This window comes from Periplaneta americana, chromosome 11 (assembly GCF_040183065.1).
Source record: "Periplaneta americana isolate PAMFEO1 chromosome 11, P.americana_PAMFEO1_priV1, whole genome shotgun sequence".
NCBI classification, from domain to species: Eukaryota; Metazoa; Arthropoda; class Insecta; order Blattodea; family Blattidae; genus Periplaneta; species Periplaneta americana.
This window is the reverse complement of record NC_091127.1, coordinates 100365628-100383167: the sequence shown is the minus strand read 5'-3', so window position 1 is coordinate 100383167 and position 17540 is coordinate 100365628. Positions and strand designations below refer to the sequence as shown.

Sequence of the window (17540 nt, the reverse complement as noted above, 5' to 3'; positions counted from 1 at the left end):
TTGTCACGTTTTAATATGTTAATGAATGCAGATTTTCATTTCAACATGAACTGTCTTTTAATTTTCATGCTATTCACTTTTCTTATCATTGGAAATAGTAACCGGCCGAATACTTTTGAGACCAACTGTACATGTTTCGGCGGGAGTGCTTGAAGTCAAATGTTCAGAACAGCCACCATAAGATAAAAAATATATATTTTTCAAATAAATTTATACGAAAATGTTACGAATTAATGTGTCTGTGGTACTGGAACATCTAGGCTACTGCAGAATAAAGTAAAGCCGTGATAAGATTGACAGCTGAAGAATAACAACATGGATTTGTCTAATCTTGAGTTAAACAAATGAACAGCGAAATGGATTGCGTGCACTTGCACTCATCTGGCTGTCTGGCACTGAATGAAGAACGGGCGTACGCTTTGCAGAGGGGAATGCGTGGAAATTATTTAAATCCAGGTAAACCGAGTTGCGCCGCGCCGGAGGTATGCGCCCCCTCTCATCCCACTATCAAACCTGGAGAAGAATCATGACTGTACGCCCGCCGCTCTTCCTTTGTTATTTATCGCAGCCACAGCTGCAAATCCTGCTAGGAGAGCCTAATGATTTAGGTGCGGAGTACTCCAATGGGCTCAAAACTTGGCGATCTAATTTTCCATCGTAGTGGTCGACTCGTCGAATTACATGTTATATCGATACTGGTCGATTGTACATCACTTTCACCTTGGTATGGGTTGCTGACTAGGTAGCAGTGGCGACTCGTGATATTTTTTGTATGTAGGATATGAGATTGATGACTGATAACCAAAACAGAAACTAATAATAATAATAATAATAATAATAATAATAATAATAATAATAATAATAATAATAATAATAATAAATCATACGCAATTAATTTCTTGCTCCAGTTAAATTCTTCCAAATGATCAAATACAACTTCAGAAATTCTTTCGGCAGCCCCTTTATCTGAAAGTCCTGTTAATTCTTGTATTTTATTATAGCTTATTTTATTTATTTTTAACTAATTTTGATTTATTTATTTTCTTTTTTGTATTATATCATTTTAAATTATTTATTATTTTGTTTAGGCCTATTCTGTTCTTTTAAAATGACCAATGAATTGCATTTAAGGAGGCTGCAAGGGTACTTGAAAATTCGTATTGTAGTCTCTGACAAGGTCTGCATCACTCAGAAAGAAGGGTCCTATAGTCCCGTCGCTCTAATTTCCGACAGCCTATCACGTTGCAAGTCGGCTACATTTAAACGCGTGCGTCTTGTGATTCGCTGATGAAGACGTTATTCAATTCTTAAGGCTCGGTAAATACTTAATATAATCGCCCGCCATTTTGACTCTTTCGTTGGCGTTTGCAGAAAGCACACGAAGACGCTATTTGCCGCTCAATTATTTGCTGAATTGCAGTGCGTTTGATTTATTATCATAGGAGCTACGACATGATAATGTTTAACAGTGTGGCAAATAGATTCCTTGTCTGGTAGCTCGGCAACGAAAGAACAAAAATGGCGAACTTTATAGAATCTTCATTTCCTAAGACGTAAGAAAAGAAGAGGAGTCACGCCGGGAATAACAGCGTCGCGACTATAGTATTAGGATATACGGTCACATCCTCAAACGCGGTTAAAGTTAAGCCATACCCTGCCCTCCGCACCCCTCCCTGTCCTTAACTTCACTGCTAGAAAAAAAACCGTTTGCTGTAAGATATTTGGATGGTTTCTCGGAAAGTATTTCTAAGGTGTGAGATATGCAGTGGCGACAACTCACGACAGAAAGTGGAAGTTTGAAGAAAATTATTACGTCGGGACACATTAAAAATCAAAATATTTAATTAAAACGTTTTCTATCCTCAGAGACACGAAATTAAACTGTAGGATCATCCTCATATCCTTCATGGAGGAATCGCCACTGCTATGTAGGGACGTAAAACTAACTAGGGGTGTATGTGGGTCGCTTTTAGTGTGTACTGACAAAAATATTCACTCAGATTCAGTCGCTAAATTATGTCGTGTATCGGAATCGACGTTGTAACTAATGTTTTTCTGTTACTCTACACAACAATTAAATGCTTTTCTTATAGCATCTGATATTTTATTTGAGCATGTGTTCTGTCTAACAGGCAGCGAAATGTTTTGGCAGTTGTTATTTCCACATGTAATCAAAGGCATGGCTGGAATCTAATCCACTGTTGGTATTTAAATGGAAAAAAAAATTGAAAATACTATTAGATTTGAGAACTATGTAGTTCAAGGAAAGAGGAAAATTAAACATAACAAAGAAATAAAATATTATCGTTAAAATTATATTGAAAGAGAAGAATCGAAGAAAGAAAAGTGACATCGGGAAGATATACGAGGATAATAAATTTCGAGAATGAAGAGTAAGACGAAATACAAAAAATAAAGTTAAAAATAATTCAGAGAGAAAGAAAGAAAAGGGAGATGAAAGAAGAAAGCATGTGAAGATAACTGACTACACAATATAAAGACGGCAATGAAACAAAGATGTATATGAAAAAAGACGAAAGGAGAGATGGACAGAAAAGTGGGTGGAGAAATAATTAAAACAAAGAGGGAAAGAAATATATATTGTTAGAGAGAAAGAAGTAATTAAAGAAGGATACAAAAATGGAAGAGAAATAGGAAACTAAGAAGAGAGAAGAAAGACAAAGGGCAAAGAGCAAACAGCCATATCGGGAAAAAAATATGGAGAAATAGAAATGCAATTTAATAGATGAAACGAATATGTCAAAGGAATACGGAAAAAGAAGAAGAATAAGGGAATTACAAATAAGGAGAAAAATAAATTGAACATAAGGAAAGAAAACATTGTTGGGGTAATAGAATGCATGGCATTAGGAAAAATCGCTAAACTGGAGAATTTGCTACGGTAGCTTCGAACCGTGCCGTTACGGTTACGATCAAATTTAACTAAATACACAATATCGCCAACATAAGAACATGACGTTGGTCTGTGGCGTTGTTAGAAGGAGAAATTTGTTTTTTTTTTCTCTCCTTACCTCCTTCATTCTCAGAGAGATAGCACCACTGTTAGCGACAAGATGTATTTGCGTAAATATTGCGAGTAGATTACGTGGCTTAGATGAGGGGCTCGCGTCAGGAACAGTTTAGCTGTGGCGCTTGCGTGGATCACTCATGCAGTGGCAGCGTGATCCTTACTAGAATTTATTTTTGTGTGTAGGGGAGAGTCGGGTAATATCGGACATCGGGTAATATCAAACAGTGCGTTTCTTTCATCTATCACCATATGGTAGTACCTGAATGACATGGTTACGTTTCTCTATGCGACATCACAGAAACGTAACCATGTCAATCAGGTACTATCATCGTGTGGTAGATGAAAGAAACTCACTGTCCGATATTACCCGATGTCCGATACTACCCGACTCTCCCCTACATTCCAGATCAAATCAAGAAGATTCCTTCTTCCTCCGAAGGTTAGGTTTGGTTAATTTAAGTTATTATTATCCAAGTCCGCGCATGCACAGACAACCAAAATGATCCTGTCGGTCATGGCTCTTATGATAGTTTTTGTTTAGTCATTTTGGTAAACAATAATATGATGAAAGCGGTGAATAATTTCAAGTTCGCTAAATGTTTTCTTTGTAAAAGACGAGGTACTTTCTTTAGACCACAAATAAAAGAGCAACGCGGTCAACATTAACCGGAAATTTACTTTTCTTCATTTGAATGATATTCCCTAAAACACACCTTTTTCCCCTTTTATTTCGTTGTGATAACCTACTTTAAGACCTTACTACATCTGAATTTTCATTTGCTGCATTCAAAACTCCGCCGTTGTATTGCACAAACCTTGCACTTGACTAATGGAGTGAATTATTTAAGAAGATAGTTGCGAATTTTACTACCACCATTTCGATTGTCTTTTGTTTCACACGGCTCGGTACGGCCCGGTGACTAGTGGCCACCGTGCGTATTATCCAGTTGTTCCGGAAAAATAAATGAGAAGCAATAAATAGTAACCGAAAGAAGGAAGAACGAAGGAAAGAAAGAAAATTGTAAGAGAAAAGACGACTACAGGGATTAATATAAATAAAAACATAGAAAATACAAACAAAATATTACAAGAAGAAAGTGATAAAAACAATATATAGTCTATATATATATATATATATAAAGGGAAGAAAGAAGAAGAAAATTCTACCCAAAAAGGAATAGCAGAAACACAGATAAAGAAAAACGAAAACCAAACAGAGAAAGGGTAGGACATACAAAAGCAAAATATGGAAAGAAATGGAATAGAATCAAAATTGGGAAGATACGAGTATGATGCAATGTGATGAAGATCTGTAGTCTGACGAAGGAATGTTTAACGTTTTCCCACAGCCTGTATGTGAGCGGGGTGCTCACCTCGCAGTACTGACGCTGCACATGCCACTCACCCACTCACAGGACACACAAACAACACCGCTCCGCGCACCACTTGTCTAATATCACGTTTCCGGGTAACGGCAATATGTCCGTCCGTATACGTCCTGAATGGGGATGCGCTCGTCTATTGGTTCCTCACCGTTCGCCAGCAATCGGTCTCGAACCTGCGAAAAGAAAAACAGAAATAATTACACAATTACACACATAGTAAGGATATGTCTGATAAACAGAGCTCGCGACATGCACATATTATTTAATGGTACCCGCACACAGTCACACTTTTGAACAGGAGTCTGAAAATTACGTACTGTATATTATAGGAGCGTTGTTTTAACAAACAGGAATGTTTCTCTTTATTAAAATTCTGTCACTGCATTTCTCAGCTACGCTGCAATGCAAACTTGCTGCATATGGTGAAAACCAATAGCGGATTGCTGCAACGTACGATTATTTAGTCCTGACAGTCGCCGGAGATGTGCGCCTGGGTCAGGCGAGTCTATTTAGTTACGCCAAAGGTGTTTGAGTTAGTCACGCGCTTACCTTCAGAGCGATCGGATGTCATGCGTGCGGTATAGCTTTATGTTTGTAGTACAATTAAGCTGTACTGCATTACTTTACCGATCGCTCGCCCTTATCTCTACTCCGGAGCTCTCCCCACTACTACTATTACTTCCCCTCTTTCGTGTCGCTGAGCTGTCAGGACTAAATAATTGGTCTGTAGTAATAACGCTGTCCAGTACGAGAGCGAGAGAGAGACGGAAGCAGAGAGGGAATAAGAAATCAGTTCCCCGTTGCGTTGTTGCTAGAACACTGCGCTACAATCAGCGTCTTTAAAATAATTGCAGAGAAGGAACGGTTTGAGCTAAAATTGTGTGTTTTTTTTTTGTGATGTACGTGGAAATTCATTCCCTCTATTTCTGGCACTCTAATAGATTTCTGAATAAATTATATCCGAGCGCCAATTATCCACTTTGATAACGATATTCCTTGACTTATTTCTGATTGAGGTTCTGGCTGATATGTACATCTATTATCAGGCAGTATATCTCACTTGACGATGTGTCAGAGAAAGACCAATTTGTTTGTACATTTGAAGCCTGATTAGTGTATGTTCCAAGTCAGCGATGTATACAATGAAGGGGGAAAAGAATTGACTACCCTACCCCAATTATTTTCCGGCTTAGTTGCCTCATTAGTTATGCCTTATTGGTGTCACTTATGAGGTTCAAACCTATCTTCGGAAGTTGACTAAGCAACAACTCCTTGACTAGGAAACGCTGCTCGCCTCTGATTCGCGGAAGCTTTGAAGCCATTGAAGGTCGTACACAGGAGTTTCGCAGCGAAGTATAGACTCCACTACAAATCTCCTGCACATAGTTTGAGCCCACAGAGGAGCTCTACAATGCAGCCACATTATCTGCTACGAAAGAGCAAGACAGATAGAGAGAGAGAGAAGTCAGTTCTTCATTAGAACATTTTTCAAGTACTCAGACATGCTGACATTCAGTAAATAAGAAAATGGCGACCAGCGTAGCTCAGGTGATAACACTCTTCCCTGCTGATACGGAGATGTACTCGAGTGTGGGTTCTATTCCCGCTTTATCTGATTACCTGGTTGGGATTTTCCGACGTTTTTGCTTACTGCAAGACAAATATCAGGTAATCACATGGCGCATGCCAAATACTACGTATACTATGTATTATTGCGATGTACCGAAGTACCGACGGCGCTCATATCGTCGGTTCCCGGTCACTTAGTCACTCGTAATGAGCGCACCTCTGCACATTAGTGTGTTGGACATTGTGCCACTGTCACACATCTGTGACGCAATGCATGAGGGTTGGCCACTAGTGGGAAACTATGAAGTGAAGCTTAAACTGAGAGGATTCAATCTGGCCTCGGAATTGGAATCCAGTGTGGTTTAGTGGATAGAGCGTCAGCATGTAGAGCTGAAAACCCGGGTTCGAATCCTGGTGCCATGGAGAATTTTTCTCCACTCCACCGACCTTCATCAAATCATATCTAGTTATCACAAACTTCATAGATGATGAAATAACCTAGTAGTGGATACAGCGTTGTTAAATAACCGACTAATAAGTAAATTAGAATACGTGGGAAACTGTATAGGGCTGCCAGCCGTCCTTCATTGACGGGGGTTGTCCGAGAATGCAATGGTACGTTGTCCCGAGTATCGGATATTGATGTCATTGTGCTGGAATTTTTTCGTCGAATTTTCCCATAACCATCACAATATTGAAAACTCCAGAAAATAATGGACTAATAATAAACAATACTGTTCATATATGCATTTTTAAACTCTTTTTATGAAGTGAATTGTATTAAAAGTGATTGATCCTCGAATATTGGGTTGAACATAGTTTGGGTGGTTAAAATTTTTAATCAGAACGTAAAATAACTTTGTTTAAAAGAATAATTTGTTACTTTAGCTCATGGAAGTAATTATATTGTTCTACAAATTTCAGCTTTCAGCTTGTTTCATAAACAAAGGAAACCATATCTGAATGATTCTGACGTGCTTAGTACGCAAATGACAGTAAAGACATTGAAATAGCTCAGGTTTACCAGATAAATCAGCTCTTAATAAAATACACAATAGGCCCATACATTGATTTGCATGTAATTTAGGCTACTTGCAACAAAGGAAGTCACGGTATTTTTCGAAACATGAAATCCAATGTTGCGGTTAACAAAACAACACGCACAACATAACCGAGACATCACTCGCAGCGCCTGGGGATGCCTTCCGCCCAGACGGCACGGATTCAATTCCCGGTCAAGTCCGGGTGGAGTTTGTGATGGAAAAAAAAACAGACATTGCAGGGGACTTTTCTCGGGATATTCCCATCTCCCCTTTCATTCCACCAACGCTCTCCACTTCCCTCTTATTTCATGTCATCTGTAATAGTAAAAAGTAGGCTGCTCTTATGTTTGGGTGACTCAAATCTGGCAACACTTGACTGACGCGCCTAGTGAATGATGCAATCTGTTTGGTGTTGTCTAGGACAGAGTCCTTGGATGTGGTAGAGTAGCGCAATCACCGAGTCAGCCGTCATTGTTATTCCATTCCAACATGTTTGGGATAGGAATATTTGAATAATATTTTTAACTTCAAGGGCAAACATTTCAAAAGGATCTTCTTGCATTTTAGAATATTATTGTCAGTCAACACACTAATATAGGTATAAAAACTTCGTTTAAAACAATTATTACAGCATAAATATACATTTAAGTGTTCAATACATTCCTTCCTACATATAGATATTACAGTAACATGAACTTAATAAATTACAAATAACAAATTAAAACAATAATGTTTCAAATAAAAATAATAAATAATCTAAACATTTCTAATCCGCGTTTCAAGTTGCACTTGATTCAGATCAATATCCGCATCCTTTACATTCCTTGGTATTATCCAGATGCAATCCATATTCCTCCCCTCTTATTTCCTCAATTCATAAGTCATTGAGATTCTCCTCCATGTGCTGGATTTTGCGGCTGATAGTGATGTTACAAAATTAGCCTTGAAACTAATTTCTTCGCAGATTCCCCAATCATAATGTTCACAGTAACCAGTAGGATAAGTTGTTCTGGGATGGCGGGGCTTTTTACACATCGCCAGGGCCGGATATTTATGGAGATCGCGAAAATCACGACATAATAGATATACAATAGATTTTTGCTAATATTAACGAATTAAGTGATACTGATTAATAATATGTGGATAAAACAATCGCGACAAATCGCGAAATAGAGTTCTAACAGCAAAATATTAACACATTCGCGAATTATTACTATTGCGTCGTTTTATAGCGAATTTCATATTCTGAGCTTTTTTCGGCTTTTTTTTTCACGTAAATTTGTTATATATGCAAGCAGGCTACATTACATGGTATTCCAGGTGTTCTGATTACGTTACTGAACTCAAAAGACGGAGAATTCAACATTTCACTAATAATTTGAAAGTGTTAATTTGAGGGCTGAAAGAGTTTTTTTTTTTTTTAATACAGTCTCAATCCAACAAAATAATGTCTATAGTAACAATTGATATTAGAGGAGAAAAACCAGGGTACTTGGTTCTACATACCAAGCGCTAGGTACCAAGTGCTGTGGATTGAACTTCGGCGCAGCTCAATGCTTAGTGTGCTTGGTACGTAAAACCAAATACCCGGGTTCGATCCCGGCGCCCGCCGGAGCGAATTTTTCTCCTCTAATATCAATTGTTACCACAACAGATGTATTCTGTCGGACCAAAAAATTAATCTTTACGTAAATATTGCCTATTGGCCATACCGCACCTTTACCAGAATCCAACGAAGCTTTAATGTTAATTATTTGGAGAGTAATATTCGTACTGAGTTAACACTCCAATTCCAAAACAATTGTACCTTCCAAAGTTTCCATTAATCTCCGCCAAAAGTACAAATCAATCTCCAACAATCTCCGCCGACACCAATATTAAAAAAAAACACAAATGATAAAATTAATCTGCATAAATACCTGCCCCTGCACATCGCGAATCTGTGTGAAAACTCGCATGATGCCAGCAAAGCATTGCTTCGTATTGCCATCAGCTGAAAAACTACATGTTTTGTTGTTTTACTTGTTTTAAATTTCTGTTAAAGTAGTCGCGTGGTTTGTCATCTACATTTCGACTATTCGTTTCTAAATGGTTAACTTAGAAGCACACACTCTGATCCAAAACTTTCATACACGGTACAAACTGTCATGTTGGTCATGTTTACGATATTTCCGCTTCCTTACATTCATGGGACCAATTTATGGAGCGCTCTGTTTATTTGTACTTCTACAATGCTAATTAATGTTCAATAAGACTTGTCCATTTTTAGAAACAAATGAAGAACAACTTTAAAGACTCACTGATCACAACACCCATCAGTTGTTTCGATCTGAAATAAATCAAGGCCGCGGAGACAGCGATTCATGTACAAACGCCAAGTACCAAGTACCAAATAAAGTCGATATAATAATAATAATAATAATAATAATAATAATAATAATAATAATAATCTATACTAATAGATAAATCTGTAGCCGAAATTTTTCTGGAAATTTTCGATTTTCCAAAAATAATTGGTCCTAACGTATACAATTAACCACCCTGAAACCGAAAATCGCTTTTTTGAAATTTTTGTTTGTATGTATGTCTGTCTGTCTGTATGTATGTTTGTTACCTTTTGACGCGATAATGGCTGAACGGATTTCGATGAAAATTGGAATATAAATTAAGTTCGTTGTAACTTAGATTTTAGGCTATACGGCATTCAAAATACATTATTTTAAAAGGGGGTTATAAGGAGGCCTGAATTAAATAAATCGAAATATCTCGCTTATTATTGATTTCTATGAAAAATGTTACATAACAAAAGTTTCTTTAAACATCATTTGCGATATGTTTTATTCCTTGAAAAAGTTTGATAGGACTGATATTTAATGAGATAAATGAGTTTCAAAATTAAAATAACTGCCATCTAAGGCCGTGTATTGAATTAAAAAACAAATGACTTCGTCTATAAGGAGCCTTGGACAGCAACAATCGAAAGCTATGAAAGATAGCCTACAGATAATGTTTCTGTGTTTGTATGAAGTAATATCAGAAGCTAAATTAACCGATTTGTATAATTAATTAGTAATTCACCATTGGAAAGTGTAGTTTCTCTAGATGGTCATAATGCTATAATGTTATTACAGTAACTTCTGAGTGAATCGAGAACAGGTAAGATTAAAATAGCTTCTTATGCACAGAAAACTTGATAGGCTATTCTGTACATTCGTTTCCTGTATTTCCTAAAATAATTTTTATGACCAAATGAGTGGTCTGTGGATCAAAATGATCGCATTTTAATTATGCAAATACAATTTAAATTAAGTAACATAATAAACGATTTATCCTTATATCAAACACGAATGTTCCCTGGATCAAATGTCCTATTTTAATTATGTAATTACTTTATATTTATTTCTAACGGGTGCAGCGGAGCGCACGGGTACGGCTAGTAACAATAATAATAAAAATAATAATAATAATAGTAATACTGCTAATAATAATCAACAGTAATCTCACTAGAGGTTTTGTTTCATCTAGAAAAAATCAAAACTCGAGTGGGATTTAATTGATTATTACAAGATTAGAAGAAAGTATATAAAGATTAGAAGAAATAAAGTACTCTAATACAATAAAATACTGATTGACTTACTGAAATTCTATTTCACTAATGTCAGCTTCACCAAAATGTTTGAACGGAGTCGCCATTTTCAGTTGTCTGTCTATGCTGTAAACAAATGGCGGTCGCAAAGCATGTTTTGTAGTACCTTAAATAATTTGCAGTTTGAAATGTTGGCAAACAAAGAAACAAATGATAGGGAGGTGATAAAAATAGAAGAAAGTATATAGTAAAGACTAGAAGAAATAAAGTACTCTAATACAATAGAATATATATTAATTGACTTACTAAAATTCTATTTCACTAATGTTACCTTCATTAAAATGTTTCAACGGAGCCGCCAATGTTAGTCGATTATCTATGCGGGAAACAAATTATGATTGCAAAGCATTTTTATAGTACCGTAAAGAATTTGCAGTTTGAAATGTTGGCAAACAAAGAAACAATGCTAGGGTAGTGATAAAAACAAACATATGCTAGCGAAGTGATAAAATTAAACAAATGCTAGGGAAGCGATAAAATTGTGCAATAAGCAGCCATGATTGGTTGAAAGACGTCCTTTCGTACCGTTTTATTGGTCAAAAGTAGTATGACATAGTAAAAGTGTAATAGTCAGTATAATCCCTCTTATGTCTCTCCCCACAGCGCCGGGCTGAGAAACAATTACCTTCTGCACTGCAGTGACTAAAATAAAACAATCCAGGGTTTAATAGACTCTTTAAAATTCTGATATCGTGCGTCATCTACTACTAAAATTGACAAGCGAAACAGTGAGTGGTTTTTACAGTGACCGTTGAATGTCCTCATATCAACACGTCGATGCAATGGTGCGAATCTAAAACTACGTGGGATAAATGTCATTTCAGTGAAAATATTGGAATATTTCGCTTCGACCCTCGAAGGCAACCAGGACACACCATGGTTCCACGGAGAACACTTTGGGATCCATTGATCTATTGTTTGTTTCCTACACTGTGTTCAAAAAATATGACTAGGTTTATACTAATTTTTATAATGTTTCGATTTCTTTATCATTTATCAAATTTTTAACGACTTTGTTGTAGATGGCAATATTAATTATAGGCCTGAAAAAGGTGATGTAATTCATTTAAGATCATAATCATAATCATCATAATCATAATCATCATAATCACCATCATTAAACTCCATTAAACTTGAAGATATGTATGTTTTTTATACTTTCAACTGCCTATTGCACAATATGCTCTGTCTTTGTGGCAGCCTGTTAATACAGGGAGCTTTTATCGTTTAGGTAAATGAATAAAAAAATATAATCATCATAATCATAATCACCACCTTTAGTCGCATTGCAGAATGGCTCAACTTACATTCAACATACATTTTAATAAATTAGGAAAACACTCAAAAATCTTCAAAACAGACTCGTTTCACTTTATAAAAGTGTATAAATTGTGAATGGTACCGTGGAACATCTGAATAGAGGTACAAATGAAGTTTCAAATGCAGCAAAAGTGAAGATAAACACTACATTCAAAGAACTCTGGATATGAATACATACCAAATGATTTTGCACTGTTGTGTGGAGAATCAAATGTGAAGATAACAGTAATTATATTATTAAAGTTCTTAAATTAACAAAAAAATTCTTCATTGTGTTAAATATTGACATTACGTGGATATTTACCTTACTGACTACTTACGGCGGGAACTGAAGATGTCGTAAAGATACCTAGTAAATACACAAATATTAAAAGTGTGTAATCAAGAGTGAATAATGAAGAAAACCTTGGCCTTAACACCAGCAGACAACGTGAATTTGAAACATAGTTCCATTACAGCATGTGATGTTGAACGCGGTTTCAGTCGAAATAAATCTGCCTTAAGAGACGACATAAGGACATTCATTTTCGAGTATTTGAAAGAAACTTTCGTAATCTGTTGTTTTGGTAGCAGGAAATAAAATATAGTGTGTTATTTGAATTTCACATTTATTTAATGAATGAGAAGTGAAATAAATGATTAAATGAAAATTGACATTTTTGTAATTATAAAGTATTACATATTTAGATAGGAATAAATATGGGTATTTATTTTCTTAATCTCCCAAACCGCCATGGTGGAATAATAGTTACAGCGCTGGACATATAATCCTGTGGATCCGGGTCTGATGTTCGACGTACCCCCGATTTATAACTTGCGTTGGGCAAGGTTTAGGGAACACAGAGATTATCTCTGAGAGCATCCCAAAAAATCATCATCACCATCATCATCATCATCATCATCATCATCATCTCAATGCGGGTGTAGCGTAGACCAATCTCCTACGGCGCAACCTGGGCAACGACTCTGTCGGTAAATTTATCTATATAACTGACTTCATGCTCAGCTAAAGTGGATAAAGTCACACAATTTCATAAATTAAGTCTAATTCATTTTCTGATTATCTGAAGTTGTATCTTTTCCGAGCAGTAATGGATCAAGTCTTAATTCCAAGCATTCGCCGGTAGATGACACCAGTCACTTTTGGTTCAGATTATTTGTTCACGATGTTTTGAGCCATAGTGGATCAAGTCACCAAAGCGTTGCATCAATTAACATCACAATTGTTTATATTTTATAAATCTAGAATTTGAGAATGGAGCAATAAAATTATTGCTAATTAGATAATCCACCAGAGTAAGTTAACTTTAAGTCCTATTATGTCAAAGCTACGTCTCATGAACTTGATCCACTTTAGCTCTGAACGCCTCATATGTGTAAATGATGGAACAGTCAAATACCGGCCAATAGCAACAAAAAAACTTTCTTAGTCCCTTGTTTTGGTACCAGGGAATAAAAGAATGTTTGTCATTTTAAATTAATATTAAAATAATGATTAATGAATAAGAAGTAGGATAAAATAATATACACTTGAATTTTATTAAATGAAAAATTGTCATTTTTGGTAATTTTAAGTCCATGTTTAATTACATATTCAGAAAAAACATATTGAAATATAATGTATTTATATTTTTTTTATATTTTTAGTAGTCTAGATATAAATACGCCTCCTGGTTATGACTATGTAGCGGCAACTCGGTTCCACAGAGTTATTCATATTCTTCCCCAGATTTAATCATTAAACTCTGGAACAAATGTCGACCATTCTACCCGCTCAACGATTATAGAGATGTAGACAATTAGTATAGAGGTGTTTATCACGCGGGACTTGGAGCTTCCATTAACATTTTACTCCAAATAGACTTTAAGCTGGAAAGAGTTGCGTGCATCCATATTGCTCGTTTAAGGGATTAGGTACAGTTTAGGGCAGTAAAATGTTTGGAAATATTCAATATTTCTTTCCTCCTTTACTATATCTTGTACAATAATGAAAATTGGTATGTGTAAAACACTGTCCTTCTGCTATATTAAAAAAAAATACGATTTAAAAAAAATATTTATACACATATTTTTTTTTTCAAAATTCATAATGTTGGCAGTTCACTGTGCAGTGATAAAGCGTTTCCCTCATAACTCATAAACTTGTTAACTTTCATGTTGTCACTTTTATTTTGTTGCTGAAACTCATGTTTACAATATCATGCTCTTTCAACGATATTTCTTAATAAATAATATTTTTTTTTTATTTTGTGTTAGAAGAAAATGCTAATATTTGACCATTTTTAAAATTAATTTATTTTTTATCAGGCAGTCTGTCAAAGGAAGAGAAGTGATCTTGCATCATATTGTAGATATGACAGCATTAAATACCACAAAAAATGTCATCACGGAATGTTGGATAGTTTTTGAGTTATGTGGTAAACGCTTCACCACTGCACAGTGAACTGAATTTAAAAAAAAAAAAAAAATTGAATTTTTTTTTTTTCATATAGCAAAAGGACAGTGTTTTACACATACTAATTTTCATTATTGTTCAAGATACAGTAATGGAGGAAAAAAATGTTGAATATTTCCAAAATTTTACTGCTGTAAACTGTACCTAACCCTTAAGTCGGCCTCAATCCTCCACACCGCGCATTCCTTTCGAGGTTTCAGATTCCTATATCATTCCTCTGTCGTACTTCACAGATATATTGAGTCGTCGTGTCCCCATTATGGGGTGAGATCTCGGACACTCCGGTTCCTTTTATACAGATCTGAAAGTCGTTTATAAAACACCACCACTGCCATCTACTAATCGTTTGACAAACCGCGAGAAATACCCGCTATGGAAAGAGCGATTTGGCGTCACGCAAACATACGAGATGTCCTTTTTTATGAGACGAAAATGATAATGAAGTAGAAATTGTGGAGTGTGTTCGTGGATTGACTACAAAAGATGTGACAACTCAGGTAAAATTCTTCGCAACCTTGGCTCTGCCCACAAAAAATACAACCCTACCATCGTTGAGATTTGCACTTGTGTCTGCGATCGTAGAAAACCAGCGCGCTCTACAAATGAGTCTGCTCAACTATCATGGACGATTATTCATATTTTTGCATTAAATAATATGATGGGCAATGTCTTAAATGTTTGTGTTGTATCGGAGGTGGCCCCGGCATTGAGCTGATCCCTCATCCGGGGAGGCCCTCCATGTCCTTGTGTGGTCAAAAAAGTATGTATGTGATCCATAGTAATTCCTGTCCCGATAGGTCGCGGCCCTGTAAGGCCCGGGTGGCGTGGGTCGTGTAAATGTACTTAGAAGGGAGAGGTTAAACTGAGAGAAAGGAAGAAAGAGAAAGATAATATGATGGTTTTAATATTAGATTATTATCTGGCATACTGTAATATAATTCTATCTACAAACCGTAGTAGTGGTTAAAGCTACGTGGCACAAAATTAGATCACATAACATAGTTACTCAATTGTCACTCGTATACGATAAGGTGTAGAGATTTTACAAAGAGCCTTCTATCCCTTGGAGTCTGTAGCTAATTCATTCATCCCATTTAATCCTCTTTTTGATTATATATTTCTCTTCCCGTTTTGTCATGTTAATCTTCGCCTTCTTCTGTGTGTTTTACCAGATGTACGCTATCGGTAATTTTAATTTCAATTCGTATTAGTGATAATGCTTGTAGTGGTAGTGTTAGTAGCAGTAATATTTTATTTTATCGACGCTTTAAACTGCAGAGGTCGGAATTCAACGTGAGACGGCAATTATCAATAAATTTGACTAAGAGTTTTTCGTCAGGTTCAGGTTAATGTACGACACAAGACTCATAAGCAGTGGTTTAGTTGGGCCGTAACGCAACGGAATCCCGTTCCGAAAATAAAAATGTATGAAAACTACACTGAAGAACTAAACACAATAAAATATATAGCACAAAACAACGGATATAACCCTAACATGATAGACACACTAATAAAAAATACAAAAAAAAAAAAACAGAACATACACCACGTGAGAATAAATGCATAACATTAACATATCACAATACCAATATATACAAAATCGCAACTTCATTCAGAAAACTAAAATACAAGATAACATATAAAACAAATAACAAACATAGAAATATTTAAATAATCACATCAAACATACAAATAAATATAATTCAACCGGCATTTACTAACTAAAATGCAATAACTGGCCACATTTTTACATAGGATAGACAGGAAGATCCTTTCAAACAGGATATAATGAACACATAAAAGCTATAACCAAACTCTATATCACATAAAATTACGCAGAACATATTATCAACAATAATCACGACTAAAAGAATATGGAAACAGATATGGAAATTCCACACATGACACCAAAAAGTCCACAGTTAAACATATTAGAACAATATGAAATATACAAACATACAATAACACACTCACAGCATATACTTAATACACAATTACAGTTCAATATCCACACATTATTCGATATCATAATACATACCACAATAACAACCACCCCCACCATAAGAGCAACACACCCCCAACCCTACAACTGACGAATCCAAATGGCAGAATTCAAGATCAACAGGAACAACAGTCGTTGCAGGACACTGAAGATGACGCAGCACCGGCGTCGAAACGGGCCGTCTGTCTAAAGTACATAACCTATTTTAAATGTTAACACTTTTAACGTTTCGACTTATGCAATTTTAAGTTTTTAAACAAAGTGTTAACGTGAACTAGAATCAATGAATCAATGAAAAATGTATGCTTGTCGGAAACATGAGGATGTCAAACTTGAAACCTGGCACGAGTCTATTAGGTGCTTGTTAAATTGATGAATTGGGTTTCTGTAACTATTATTTTCCAACTAAATTATTGCTCGTAAGTGAAGAGCTGAATTGAGTTATTTGGATAAATTTGTTCCATACCAATTTTTCCACAAATTAGAAAATTTGACAGGTTCTCTGTAGTGAAAGAACATCGCCTGATTCTCAGCGAGATCCAAAAGATGAGAGACTGAAGTAAAGTTAACAGAAACCTGAAGATATGTTTTTTATCGTAAGTACTGGGCGTTGTTTCGTGATGGACACTTACCTCTTCAACTTTCTTGAACACTCGAATGAGATTTTTGCCCGCAAGCTTCTGCAGATCGGCTTCAGTCCACCGGCCGGATCCTAGCAGTTCCGCCAGCAGGTAGGGGTAGCGGGATACATCCTCCAGTCCCAGAGGTGTTCTACAAACAGTAATGAATGACAGATGTAGTAATATAAATGACCACCATTCTAAGTAAAGACTTGTATTATTATTCTTGAACACATATTCATAGATTTGTTTCTTTTGAAATATTGCTTTTTGCAGATCGAGTTTTCTAATTGCTCGAAACCGAGTTGCAGAAATATAAATTACATAGTGACAATAAAGAGTGCAACCTTCAACACCACTGTTGTTTCTTCCTGTTAGAGCTCCGTCTCGGAAGCTTGATATTGTGAGATGTATAATTTGGTAACCACCATGTGGCTAAGTTTCTGCATGTACAGTTAGTATTCCACAG

The 17540-nt window shown here is 35.9% G+C and overlaps 1 protein-coding gene across 1 annotated transcript in view; it reads right to left on the bottom strand.

Moving 5' to 3' along the window:
• Positions 1–4218: 4218 nt before the first annotated feature.
• Positions 4219–17540, bottom strand: part of LOC138708536 (dipeptidase 1-like) — a 297564-nt gene continuing 284242 nt past the window's right edge. The window contains exons 6-7 of the mRNA XM_069838651.1: positions 17084–17222; positions 4219–4589 (exon numbers count right to left, since the gene is read on the bottom strand). Of these exons, the coding sequence (XP_069694752.1) occupies positions 4488–4589; positions 17084–17222 (241 nt within the window). The 3' untranslated portion in view covers positions 4219–4487. The remainder of the gene's footprint in view (positions 4590–17083; positions 17223–17540) is intronic.